This window comes from Equus caballus, chromosome 1 (genome assembly GCF_041296265.1).
Source record: "Equus caballus isolate H_3958 breed thoroughbred chromosome 1, TB-T2T, whole genome shotgun sequence".
Lineage (NCBI taxonomy): Eukaryota > Metazoa > Chordata > Mammalia > Perissodactyla > Equidae > Equus > Equus caballus.
Genome location: NC_091684.1, coordinates 19,779,171 through 19,791,449, shown reverse-complemented (window position 1 = coordinate 19,791,449; position 12,279 = coordinate 19,779,171). Strand labels below are relative to the sequence as shown.

The window sequence follows — 12,279 nt, the reverse complement described above, 5'->3', positions numbered from 1 at the left end:
CTGCCTCACACCATAAACAAAAATTAAATCAAAATAGATCAAAGATGTATGTGTAAGAACTAAAACTATAAAACTCTTAGAAGAAAATGTAAGGATAAATCTTCATGGCCTGGATTTGGCAGTGGATTCTTGGATATGACCCTAAAAGCATGAGAAATAAAAGAAAAAATAGACAAATTGGACTTCATTAAAGTTAAAAACTTTTGTATGTCAAAAGACACTATCAAGAGAGTGAAAAGAAAACCTATAGAATGAGAATATATTTACACATCATGTGTCTAATAAGGGTCTAGGTATCCAGAACATATAAAGAACTCATAATTCAACAGCAAAAAAGCAAGCGAATTTAAAAATGGACAAAGGACTTGAATAGACATTTCTCCAAAGAAGATATACAAATGGCCAACAAGCACATGAAAAGATGCTCAGCATCATTAGTCATTAGGGAAATGCAAATCAAAACCACAATAAGATATAACTTCACGTGTACTAGGATGGCTGTAATTTTAAAAAGGGAAAATAATGTGTGGCCAAGGAAAAATTGGAACCCTCATGCTTTGTTGATGGGAATGTAAAATGTAAAATATAGCCACTGTGAAAAACTGTGTTTTTCAGTTAAACACAGAATTACCACATAATTCAGCAATTCCACTCCTATGCATATACCCAAAAGAGTTGAAAATAATCATTCAAACAAATACTTGTACACTAATGTTCGTAGAAGCACTATTCACAATAGCCAAAAGATAGAAACAGCCAGAATATCCATGAGTGGATGAATGGATAAAGAAAATGTGGTATATCCATACAATGGAATATTACTCAGCCATAAAAAGGAATGATACCCACTACAACATAAATAACCTTGAAAGCATTAAGGTAAGTGAAAGAAGCCAGTTCATGTTTTCAACTCAATGTGATTTCACTAATTTTTAGTATTTAAACCTGAAGATCACAAGCTGTATGTGTCTATTCCTTGTGTATTTATATGTTGACTTGTGTCTATTGCCACATACCAAATCAAAAGGAGAGAAGTGATTTCATCCTTCAGGCCACCTTTCCCTTCTAGCTTCAATTCAAACAGAATAGAATTAAGACCAGAAAAAAAAATCAGGAAAAGGAATGTCAAGGCCAAAACTTCTATTATCATCTGGTATTTGCGTATGATAGTTGAGTTTATATGATTTTATCTGTCCCTGTTTCCATCCAAAAACCTTGAATAAAGTGTTCTCCTATTAAGTGCTGAACATGTGTCTCAAGCCAAGTAAATATGTTTTATTCCGTGTGTGTGTGTGTGTGTGAGAGAGAGAGAGAGAGAGAGAGTAAGGGGAGAGGTTGGAATGTCATCTCCTGATTACCTGCTTTTCACAGAAACAATAATCAATTCAAATATATTCAATTTTCCATTTCACCTGATTCATTTGTTAAGAATAACTTATTCACTTGCCATTGTGATTAGAGAGTGGAGAAAAGGGGTCAGTGAGTGGGACGTTTTACAATTCTATGTGAGAATTGACCCCTAATTTCTTAAAAGAACAAAACTATACTGAAGTCAGAAGGTTTGGAATGAGAACATAATACTCCTAGGACTTTTTTGCTGTTTGTGTAATTTGTGAAGAACAGAAAGTGATTCCAGTCCCAACCATGAAATCACAGCATACTTCTCTGTAGATGCTGTAATTCTTCTATGGGAACAATGTTAGGGAATGTGGAGACTGTCTCCTTTCTCACTCTTGCCCAAGTTACTGCAAAAGCCTTTCTTGGCACTGACATTGTAAATGTTTACTAAAGTATTAGAACGCCTTGTCAGCCACATTGTAATGCATTTTGGACAGGACACTTTTAAATTTATTATTATTATTTTTTTTACTGTCAAGATCTCTGAGTTGGGAGTTGGGAGGCTTAGGTCACGGTTGCAGCTCTGTCGGTAATTAGCAGGGTGACTCGGATGATCTCCACCGCTGACTCCCTGCACCCTCATTGGCTCATCTGTGCAGTTGCTCTTAAGGCTCATATTTCTTCTAAAAGTCTGTACTTCTAGTATTGTAAATTTTTGGAAGACCGTATTTTCAAGGTCAGAGTTTCCCAGAAACAAAAATCTCCTGACCACCTGCGTATGTCAGGCACTGCCTCTTAAAATGCTGCGTATACTAAGAGCACTAAGAAATGGCCTCATCTTTAAAGTAGTTTACAATCTAATGGGGAAGGAAGAATATATAAGCAAGGAGTCACAGACTCAGGTCCTACAACAGCAAAGCAGCAACATAAAGGAGTGAAACGGGCCAGGTGGGGAGGTGGCACGCTCCGTAGTACCTGACTCTTCTAAAAGGGGCAGCCATAACTCAGTTCCAGTCTGAGTTTACCAAGTGGGAATGGGGACCCAGTTTCCACATATTCCAAATTTCAAAAGAAGCCACAAGTCCAGCTTTTTATATGAAATCTCCTGTTTAAAATTTTTTTTTGTTGCCAATCAGTTCAGAAATACTTAAAATAGTGTTTCATAAAAGCAAAACATGTTTGCTAGCCACGTTAGTTCTGCAGTCCACCCAAGAGTGACTTCTGACTAAGCAGATAGTCAGAATGTTATACATTCAGTGACAGAAATGTGTTCTAGTTCACAAAGAGTAGAGATAGTGGTTAACTCTGCCTATAATGATTTCTAAAAAGGCTTTCTAATGACTTTCTGGTCACTTTTCAATAGTTCACAGCACTTTTTGTTTTTTCAGAATGAGTAATTCATTCAACCTGGAGATCTGGGTGATGCTGAACGGGTCTCCCTCATCTGTTAAGTGAATACACGTTCAGTAAATTCCGCAAGTGAGCCTTTGGAATGTGTTTTGACAGTTTTGCCCATTCAGGTTTTCTGCTGCTTCGTCTCCTGGCTTTCACATTCTTTAGTGAATTGTGAAAAAAGGGATGTCCTTCCTGCTGCTCTGGTCTTGTTTCATAGAATAGAACAGATTCATTCTCAGTTTTGAATGGAGCTGTAATTAACATGGTTCCTTTTGTTTAACAACCTCAATTTACATAGTACCTGCTCATTCCCGAGCATCATTATTGGTAGCACAGCTTCATTGACTGATGTCTGAGGGCTCTGGGAATAGTGTTTGTTAATTATCTGCAGCAAACCAGGTGACTAAGGGAAGGTTCTGCTACCATGACTCTGATGAAAATAGCGCTGATGATTTTTTTAATTGCTTAATGATAGATTTGATCATCCTAAAGCAAAACGGAATATATACTCAGCTGCTCAGGAGGTAGTGTTAAATCATAATTGCTTTAAAAAAGAAAGAAACCTGGCCCTGCATACTCTTGCTGCATTTCTACTTAGAATGCGTGTTTACCTTCAGTTTATATGAATGTATAATTTTCTGTTAATAACGTCATCATCAAGGTGCCTGCAAATATTTTGTACTGCATAGTAAATGCAAAAGTCCTTGGAGGCCAAGCAGGCTACTGTGTGAAGCGGTCCAGTGTTGGAGACTTGGGCAAACTAGAGAGTGTATGACCTGCTTAAAAGCATTTAAATTTGAGTTGTTTGTTGTTTTTAACATTGTCTGGGAGGCAGAGTATGGGAATACGTTTGTGGGCCTGGTTTGGCCCTTGTGTTCTAGTTTGCTTAAATGCTCGATAGAAAAAGAGGCATTGAGATTTTATACAGTCACTGAGTCCTAATATTGTAGAGCCAGAAGGGGCACTAACATTATCTGGTCTAAGACTGTCATTTTGCTTTTAAGGAAACTGAGGCCCAGTTTAGCTAAATTAAACCCCAAATGAATACTTCTTTATTTCTTTTACGTGGATCTTAAAGACAAAGGGAATTTGGAGATCCTTCTAGAGATGGTATTTCCATATTCGTCGGTACAGTAACCATTAGCCACATGTGGTTACTAAGCACTTGAAATGTGACTAGGGCTATGCAGAAACTGAATTTTAAATTTCATTTAATTTTAGTTAATATAAATAGCCCCATTTAGCTAGTGGGTACCATATTGGACGGAGAAGCTCAAGGATTACAATTTCTATCCGTAACATCACAGTCTACCTTGAATAAATATTATGCTACTTCACATGTAATTTAAAAACCAGTTAATAGTATACTTCCGTTTACCTCCTCTCCAGCCTTTGTGCTGTGCTTTTCATATATTTAATTCTACACATGTTGTTATTATTTTTACTTTATTTGGATCTAAATTCAGTAGATCCAAATTTCCATCTACTATTATTTCCCTTCGGTCTGAAGAATTTCCTTTAACATTTCTTATAGCTCAGTCCTTCTGGATAATTCTCTCAGTTTTCAATTACCTAAAATTATCTTTATTTCATTTTTATTTTTAAAGAATATTTTCACTGGATATGGAATACTAGGTTGAAGTCCCCCTACCCCACCCCCAGCACTTTGGGATGTTGTTCCATTGTCTTTTTGCATTGTTTCTGACAAAAACTCAAGCCCTTGTTCTTATCATTGCTTTCATGCATGTTATTTGTCTTTTTTCCCTCTGGCAGCTTTTAAGATTTTTAATTATCTTTAGTTTTCAAAGATTTGACTATCATGTGACTAGATGTGGGGGTTTTTTGTATTTATCTTGCTCAAAGCTTGTTGAACTTTTTTGATTTGTGGGTTGACTTTTTTTTAAAATAAAATTTAAAACATTTTGGCTGTTATTTCTTCAGATACTTCTTCCATCCTATTCTTTGTCTCACTGGGAATATCTTTTCCTGGGAACCTGATTGTATGTATATAAGACCACTTGTTATTATCTCACAGATTATTGATGCTGTGTTTTTTTTTCAAACTTCTTTCCTCCATCAGTTTGGATAATTTCTATTACCCAGCTTCAAGTTTAATGATCCTTTCTTGTATAGTGAAGTATATTCTATTCAATCCATCCTATGAATTGAATTCATATGCGTATTTCTTTATCCTAGAATTTCATTTGGTTCCTTTTTAGAGTTTCCATTTCTTTCTTAAAAAACCCATCTCTTCACCCATTATGTTTACCATTTTTAATAAATTCTTTAACAGTTAGCATAGTTGTTTTAAAATCTTTATCTGCTCCCTCTAATGACTAAGTCATCTTTTGGTCTACTTAGATCAACTATATTTTCACTTCAAGATTCTCTTTTTCCCCCTGCTTTTTTGCCATCTTGTAATTTGTACACTATTCTAGACATAGTGTAAAAAATAACAGCAAAATCCGAAATATAAACATTTTGAATTTATTTTCCTCTGAAAGCATTTTATTCTATCTAGTGTTTGATTAATGGCCTGATCAGATTCTTCCCAAAATTAAGTTGAGCTAGTGCTGAGCTGAATCCTTAATTAGACTGGATTCCTCTGAGATTAGTGCCCCCACAACCTGTGTCTGTGCTGCTTTTTTAAAAATCTTATCAGTATTGGTTGGTCCACAGTTTCCGCTATTTTTGGTTCCTGTTTGAACTCTGATGCTGTCTCAGAATGAAAATACCATAAGAATGTGTGGTAATATGTGATTTCTCTTTACTAACCAGCCTCTCCTCCACTGCCTCTTCCTTGGCAAATGTGGAGATTAGAGAATTATCAGACCAGGCAGTTTGTTTTTGTGTTTGGAGCTCCTCTAGATTCCATTCTGTCCTGTAAGACTACATTGTCGTATGCTGTTTGACTGATTTCTCCACATCCCCAAAAAGTCTCTCAGTGGGAGACCTGTACTCGGCCCGGGCACTTGCCCTAGGTATGAATGTTGCCACGGCTCTTTGCTCACATATGAGGGCCTTGTTTCTCTCTAGAATCCATCAGAGCTGCTTCTTTGCGTCCACTGAACTTCCCCTAGAAAAGAATGGTAATTATTTTGTCTGGGTTTTTCTTGTTTCTATGAGAGTGGTCATTTGCATCTTTCTGCATCCTAACTGGAGGCAGAAGTTCCTCACATGTCTTAATTGTCAAATAACGAAGGTGGTGAAGGAACAGTCTTTTCCATTCCCCCGCCTTTCCAGGTGTTAGGAATTCAAAAGACTCTCCATGCCTGAGTAACACCCCTACTGAGGATAACCTCCCCACTCAGGGCATGATACCAAAGTCAGTGTCCAAGAAGGTGTGCTAAATGCCAAAGAATGGCTGACCCCACCAGTCTATGAGCAGCTACCGCTGGGAAAGCTGTATGTGACTTTCTTTGATCTCCTGAAGCATCACGTTTTTACCTTCATTGATTTGGTGGCCAGGGGTTCCCAAGCCATGTCCAAAATTCAGTACTCCGAATTGTTAGGAAATATTACTTTGTGTTTTTCATCTTTCTGGTTAGTGTTCTGCAATATACATATGAAAACACATGCTTCCAAAATGGCTCTTTTACAGTATTTCTATGCACTCCTACACTTCACAGAAGTCCCCATATGCAAACAATAGCTGGATAATTGTGAATGCCTTTTACCTGTTACTAAAATTGCTAATGAAGTTTTTGAGTGCCAGCAAATGACCTTACCTTTTCTTAGTTCTTTAGAGAAGACTTAACTGACTGTCTTCATTTTTTAAAATAATTTTTTGGAAATCACATCCTTAATAAAGTTTGGGAAAATAAAGGAAATTTAAGTGTGCTGAGGAATGATCATTATTTTCTGGTGAGTGCACTACTTATGGCATAATGGCTAAAATCGTTTTTTAATATTTTGAATTTATCAAGTGGAACATTTTCTGGAGAATTATATTTGAGGCTCTTTCCCTTTCAGCCATGTTTATATTATGATATGATATGAGCTTCAGTCAGTTCTCTCTTCTTATAGAGAATATTTTAATCTGCTCATCTCCAAAATACAAATCCAACAAATTTTTTTTAAAAAGTTAATTCATGTCAGTCTTATGATGGTTCAGGTGGCATTAATATTTTATGAATGGAGAGCAATGATGCTTTCATTGGTACAAGCTTCTCAAACTAGGTCTTTCTTATCTTTTGTGATGCCAGGCCAGTCCTTCAGGAAGTGTCTTGCTAGATTTGTAGTTCCCTGCTTCCTTCATTATTTTATGGGGCAGGAAAGTGTTGAATGCCTATTGTATATACCCGCCACCCAAATATATTGAAAAGAAGAGGAAATGTTAGCCAAAATCTATTTTGTAGATTGTGACCCAATAAAAGGGGCCACAGATCAAGGATATGATTCATTCTGGGTAATTTCGGAAACAAAAGCTCACTTTATAAGTTTGAATGCCATACTCCCAGGATGATTCCCAGGACCCCTGTGGAAAGGATAGAAGTGCAGGAAGGAACTTTCTTTCTAGGAATTCGTTTATCATGCTGATACTGACATGTAGAATTCCAGCATCCAGCATCAGTTTTGATGTTCTTTTGTGCTTCCCATTATTTCTTACTCTGAGGAGGATCCTCACAGTCAACAAGTGCAGTAGTTATAAAATTTATGATTTGTCAAGTTATTTCAAGAGATGCAGTATGGCTATTCCCATTCTAAAGGCACTGTGAAAGTCTAAAGAACTGAAAACTCTAGACTCAGTATATCACGTTTGCATTGGTTTAGGCCTATGAGCTTGCGTTCTTTCTTTATTGGTGTTTTTGGTGAGTGCTTACAACTTAAATTAAATTATTCAAGAAAAGTAAACCAGACAATGTTACTAATTTTTTGATGAAATGATCCCTAAATGTCTAATAATATTATGACCAAGGATAGTCTATTTAAAGAATAATCCCCTCTAATTTCTTGTCTTGTTTTGGTTTGGTTTGATTGGGGTAGGGGAACATATAATGAAAAAACCATATATAACTTTCTTTGCATGAATTTTTTTCATTCCATAAGAGTGAGTATTTTCTAATATGCTTGGCCTGGAATTTTCTTTATTGTGGCATTAAAATTGAAAGTAGCAAGTAAGAAATAAAAAAATAATTTTGTTTCCAACAATTGCATGGTGTGTGTGTTAATACCAGGATGTGGGCCCTCTTGCCAGTATCTCTTCTCCTGCCAGATGGGGTTAGAACTTTGTATGCTGAGATATTTCCCAGGAGGCAAAGAGGATGTGGGAGAGACTTATGACTCCTGAAAAGGCTGAGCTCTTTACCTCTGGTTCCACTGATTCCTTTAGTAGCAGACTATAGATCCATTCAGAGTAGACTTTTTCCCCTGGCAAACCTGATAGACTTGTGGATGTATTGCCTGCATTCCAATGTTGACTTCTCCAGTGCCACACTTGATGTACTTTGGGAGCAGGACTAGATCACAAACCTTTCATATTTTCATATTCATATTCATATTTCATTTTTCACTTTATTTCATTTTCTTATTGCTTTATTCCTGCCACAAATACTAGGAACGTTATGCTGGTGACAGACACCATGGTAATAACCTATTTCCTATTCGTTTGAGATAACATATTATAATACATCAATCTTGATAGGAGGAAAATATATAACTAGTGTTTTGTTGATAATTACAGTATTGGTGGTGTTCATAGCTTTAGAGATTTTAAGTTAAAAATGAATTAAAACTGCTATGTTATATTAAAGGAATTCAATATGACAGTAATACCTAATAGAATGACAAAATTGAATATTGTAGTTGTTATGCAAAAAAAGAAAAAGTTCAATTCTAGTTGTTTCCTGCTTCTCCATTATTGGTATCATCTTCCACTTTTATGATGTCTTCACTGGGAACCACGTATCTTATTCAGTTTTACCTTAAGGATAAATTGTATGGAGTTAATAATAAAAAGCTAACATAAATCTGAGAGGAGAGATTATACTGGGAAGGTACTACCCTGGAAAGAATTTTCAGAGTTTGTATAGGTGTCAAAAATATATTTATGTTATTGTATTTAAGCATTTTTTATTATTTAGATTTCTCTATCATGAAAGGAATGTATGGTCCTTTTTCTGATATGCCATGAAATACAAACTCTAATGTCACATTTGCCTTTTAGCTGCTACATCTTCACTAATAGCACGGAAGATCATGAGTGAAAGGGCTTGATCTAGTTTACTAGTCGTGTCACCAGCATCTACACCTGGCACAGAGTGAGGGCTCAGGATAATTTGTTCAATGCCTTGATTCTCACATACTGTGAATTACATGCATTTGTACAGTACCCTGTAACTTTCAAAACATTTTTACTTAGGTTATCTTATTTGACAATAACAACAATTTTTGAGAAGGATAGGACAGATATTTCATCTTATAAATAAGATTGCAATTCAAGTTGTTTATGACAGACCTAGGGTAGGAAGGGGTCAATGTCATAATCATCCACTGGTTTTTTATATCAATCATCATCATTCAATAAATGCTTACTATTGTTATAGGCCAGTCACTGTGCTAAATATTTTAACTGAATCATCTTATTTAACCCTTACAACAACCCCGTGATATAGAAATATTCTTATCCCCATTTAGAGATGAAGAAACGGAGGCACAACAAAGGTAGGTAACTTATGTGAGGCCACACAGCTATTAAGTGGCAGCACTGGGATTAAGGCTCAAGCCGTGTGAGCACACAGCCTAAGCTCTCAATGTGGCCTAACCACTGCGCTACAGTTTTTAGGATGTCCTTCTAAAAAGTTGGTCAGTGTGTATACATGAGCCAAATAACTACCATGGTGACTTCTTATGACTTTATTAAATTATTTGCTATTATTGTAATGGATGCTTGTTGAATGTTTCTATAAGTTTATAAGGCAGAAATGATTGTTGTTATAGGTTATGGGTAAAGAGACAGTGTAAGAGAAAAAAAGAAAGAAAGAAATATAGAATAAGGTAGTCAGACAGGTTGCCAAGATTATAAGAGAGAGAGATTGGAATTCTTCTATTATAGAATAAAGCACCTCCCAGGTGATGGAGAATGAGTTGGGAAAAAATTTATTCAGAGCAGCTCAATGTTTGTCAGGTCAGGAGATACCTACAGTCTTGTAGAAGGATGTGCAGACAGAGGAAAACTGAACAGTGCCAACCAATTGGGATGATCACGGCAGGGGGAAACCTCATTGGAACTCAGCAGTGTGGCTTATTAATGAATGTTCTAACCTGCCTGTACCAGTATAAGCGTTTGGAAGTTCTGTCTCCAGCTGGAGCTCTCCTCAACTACTTTTTAAGAAGTGCACCTCACCCTGACTCAAATACCCCAGCCGCTGAGAACACTAAACAAGCCATTGCTCCAGGAGGGCACAAGCCTAGAGATAGTTCCATTACCAGTAAGGTGCAGTAGTTGAGAGTATGAGGACTGTTTTTGTGGGGCAAATACATTAAATCAAAATCATTCTAATTGGAGTTTGACTTACATATGCAAAACAGTGTGATAATGAAGTCGGGAAGGTAGAGCAGGTTCATTAACCTTATTTTTAACCTGTAAACACCAAAGGCTATGTTCCAAGATGATAAAATAGTGGAAAGACTTCCAGATCTAGGCTCTCCTCTATCTTAGCAGATAGTGTGCTGGGCTGGCCTTGGGCAAGTCATATCACCTCTAAATTGTCATTGCCATAGTCATGTTCTATAGGTTGAATTATAAATCACATTTAATTATACCTCAGATAAATAGGCAAGTTTATCAAATAGTTTTTTAATGTTTTTCAAAGGAACAAATTGAAATAGGTGTCTGATATACAACGTCTATTTCTTTAACATTGATTTTGCACCTGTTGTCATTTGGTACTTCTGAAGGTTGTTCTCACTTGCGCCCAAAGTCATCTTTTCTTGCTCACATTTTCTTTTCCATAGAGCAAATTGGCCAGGAGATGTTGGAAAACCTCAGTCATGACAGAGAAAAGATACAGAGAGCACGTGAAAGAGTGAGTAGAAGTGGTACAGTCTTTTTACAAATTCAGTAAATGATGAGACATAAAGTAAACGGTCTTTGGCACATGCGTAGACATTGACAGTTATGTAGATGTAAGTACATCTAAAAATGGCTAGGGTGAAGGAGGGATGGAGAGTCTGGGGAGAGGGAAAAAAAGAGCAGGATGGAGAAAGAATAAGCTGACTCTTTATGTCCCCCCCCAACCAGAATGCTCCCAGGTAGAAATTTTATTTAGCTCTATAGCTGAGAAGAAGGTCATTGGGGGAGATTTTGAAGCATGTCAAGTCTTTCAGAGTGAAAGCTGTAAGATACCTCATCCTCCCTCAATTCTTTTGTTTCCATTTATATTTCTAGGACTGTGCACGTTCATAAATGGAGATTAATTACCAGATATTTATTAAACTTTGTCCGCCTGTGAGACATTTGCTTTTATATCCAGTTCAAATATCCAGTTTAAAGCTCCTGGGATTTTCTGTTATGTGTAATTTTCTAAATCTAAGAATTTTCAGAGATTGTAATAGGTGTCAAAAATGTATTTTCGTGTATTTAAGCATTTTTTATGGATTGGATTTTTCTATCATGACAAAATTATTGTTTGCCAGTGTACTTTAAAAATAATCCGAGTGCGTGAAGTTTGATTTGTTTTGTTTTAATGCTACTTTTCTCCTCCTAGCTGCGGGAAACAGATGCTAACTTGGGGAAGAGCTCCAGGGTTCTGACAGGGATGTTGCGAAGGTAAGAGCAAGGTAGGGACTTATCTTTCTCTCTCTGTCTTCCTTGTTTTAAAGTATGTTTTTCATCTGGTTGCAACTGGGCATTTTTGAGCCATGCAGGCTTCTGCTCTTAGTACCCCGTGTCAAGACCCTTTTGAAATGACAGAGCACTGATATTAACTCTTGTTTGGATGGAAACACACACTGAGTAACTTAGATTAGAGAGAAGGTTTGAGCTAGGGGGGTTACCTAAAGCTATGGAAAAAATTAGGGTTAGACATGAAGTATTTTTTCATAGCCTGAGGAAGTCCCCATGGCAGGAGCAGACTCATTTTATTTTCTATTTCGATAGCCTCCTTCTTATAGAGGGAACACAGGCCTGCAGTATCAGGAGCACACTCAGTATTAGCTTTGCTCTCTGTTGCCTTATTTTCATTTCTTTTTTAAGAGATAACTGTTTGGGGAAACATTTCAATTTTATGTATACTTAAAGGTGATTTTTAAAATGTAAAGATTATCTGAATAATCTGAATTCACATGTGCAAGCAAACAAATGTTAATGTTTTATATGTGTAACTAACCTTTGATTGATGGAAAATACTCAGGAGAGTATGTGAAAATAAATGAATGAGTGTACATAATATTCTATATTCTGGTTGTTTTGGAGGGGAGTGAGAAATGTTTTTATTGTTCTGAAAATTGGTGCCAATTTTCACCTATGTATATTCAGCATGGAATTATTTTACATTCAGAATCTACCAAATAAGAGTATCCTCTAGCATAACCTTCAGTTTGAAA

At 36.4% G+C, this 12,279-nt stretch overlaps 1 protein-coding gene across 6 annotated transcripts in view; it reads left to right on the top strand.

The window, feature by feature from the left end:
- Positions 1–12,279, top strand: part of VTI1A (vesicle transport through interaction with t-SNAREs 1A) — a 342,609-nt gene that overhangs the window by 191,107 nt on the left and 139,223 nt on the right. For 4 of the 6 annotated variants that reach the window (XM_001498407.6, XM_014733066.3, XM_070220523.1 and 1 more), the window contains 2 exons: positions 10,690–10,760; positions 11,442–11,503. In XM_001498407.6, the coding sequence (XP_001498457.1) occupies positions 10,690–10,760; positions 11,442–11,503 (133 nt within the window). Of the gene's footprint in view, positions 1–10,689; positions 10,761–11,441; positions 11,515–12,279 lie in introns of all 6 variants that reach the window. The other 2 variants (XM_014733068.3, XM_005602229.4) reach the window with 1 other exon arrangement.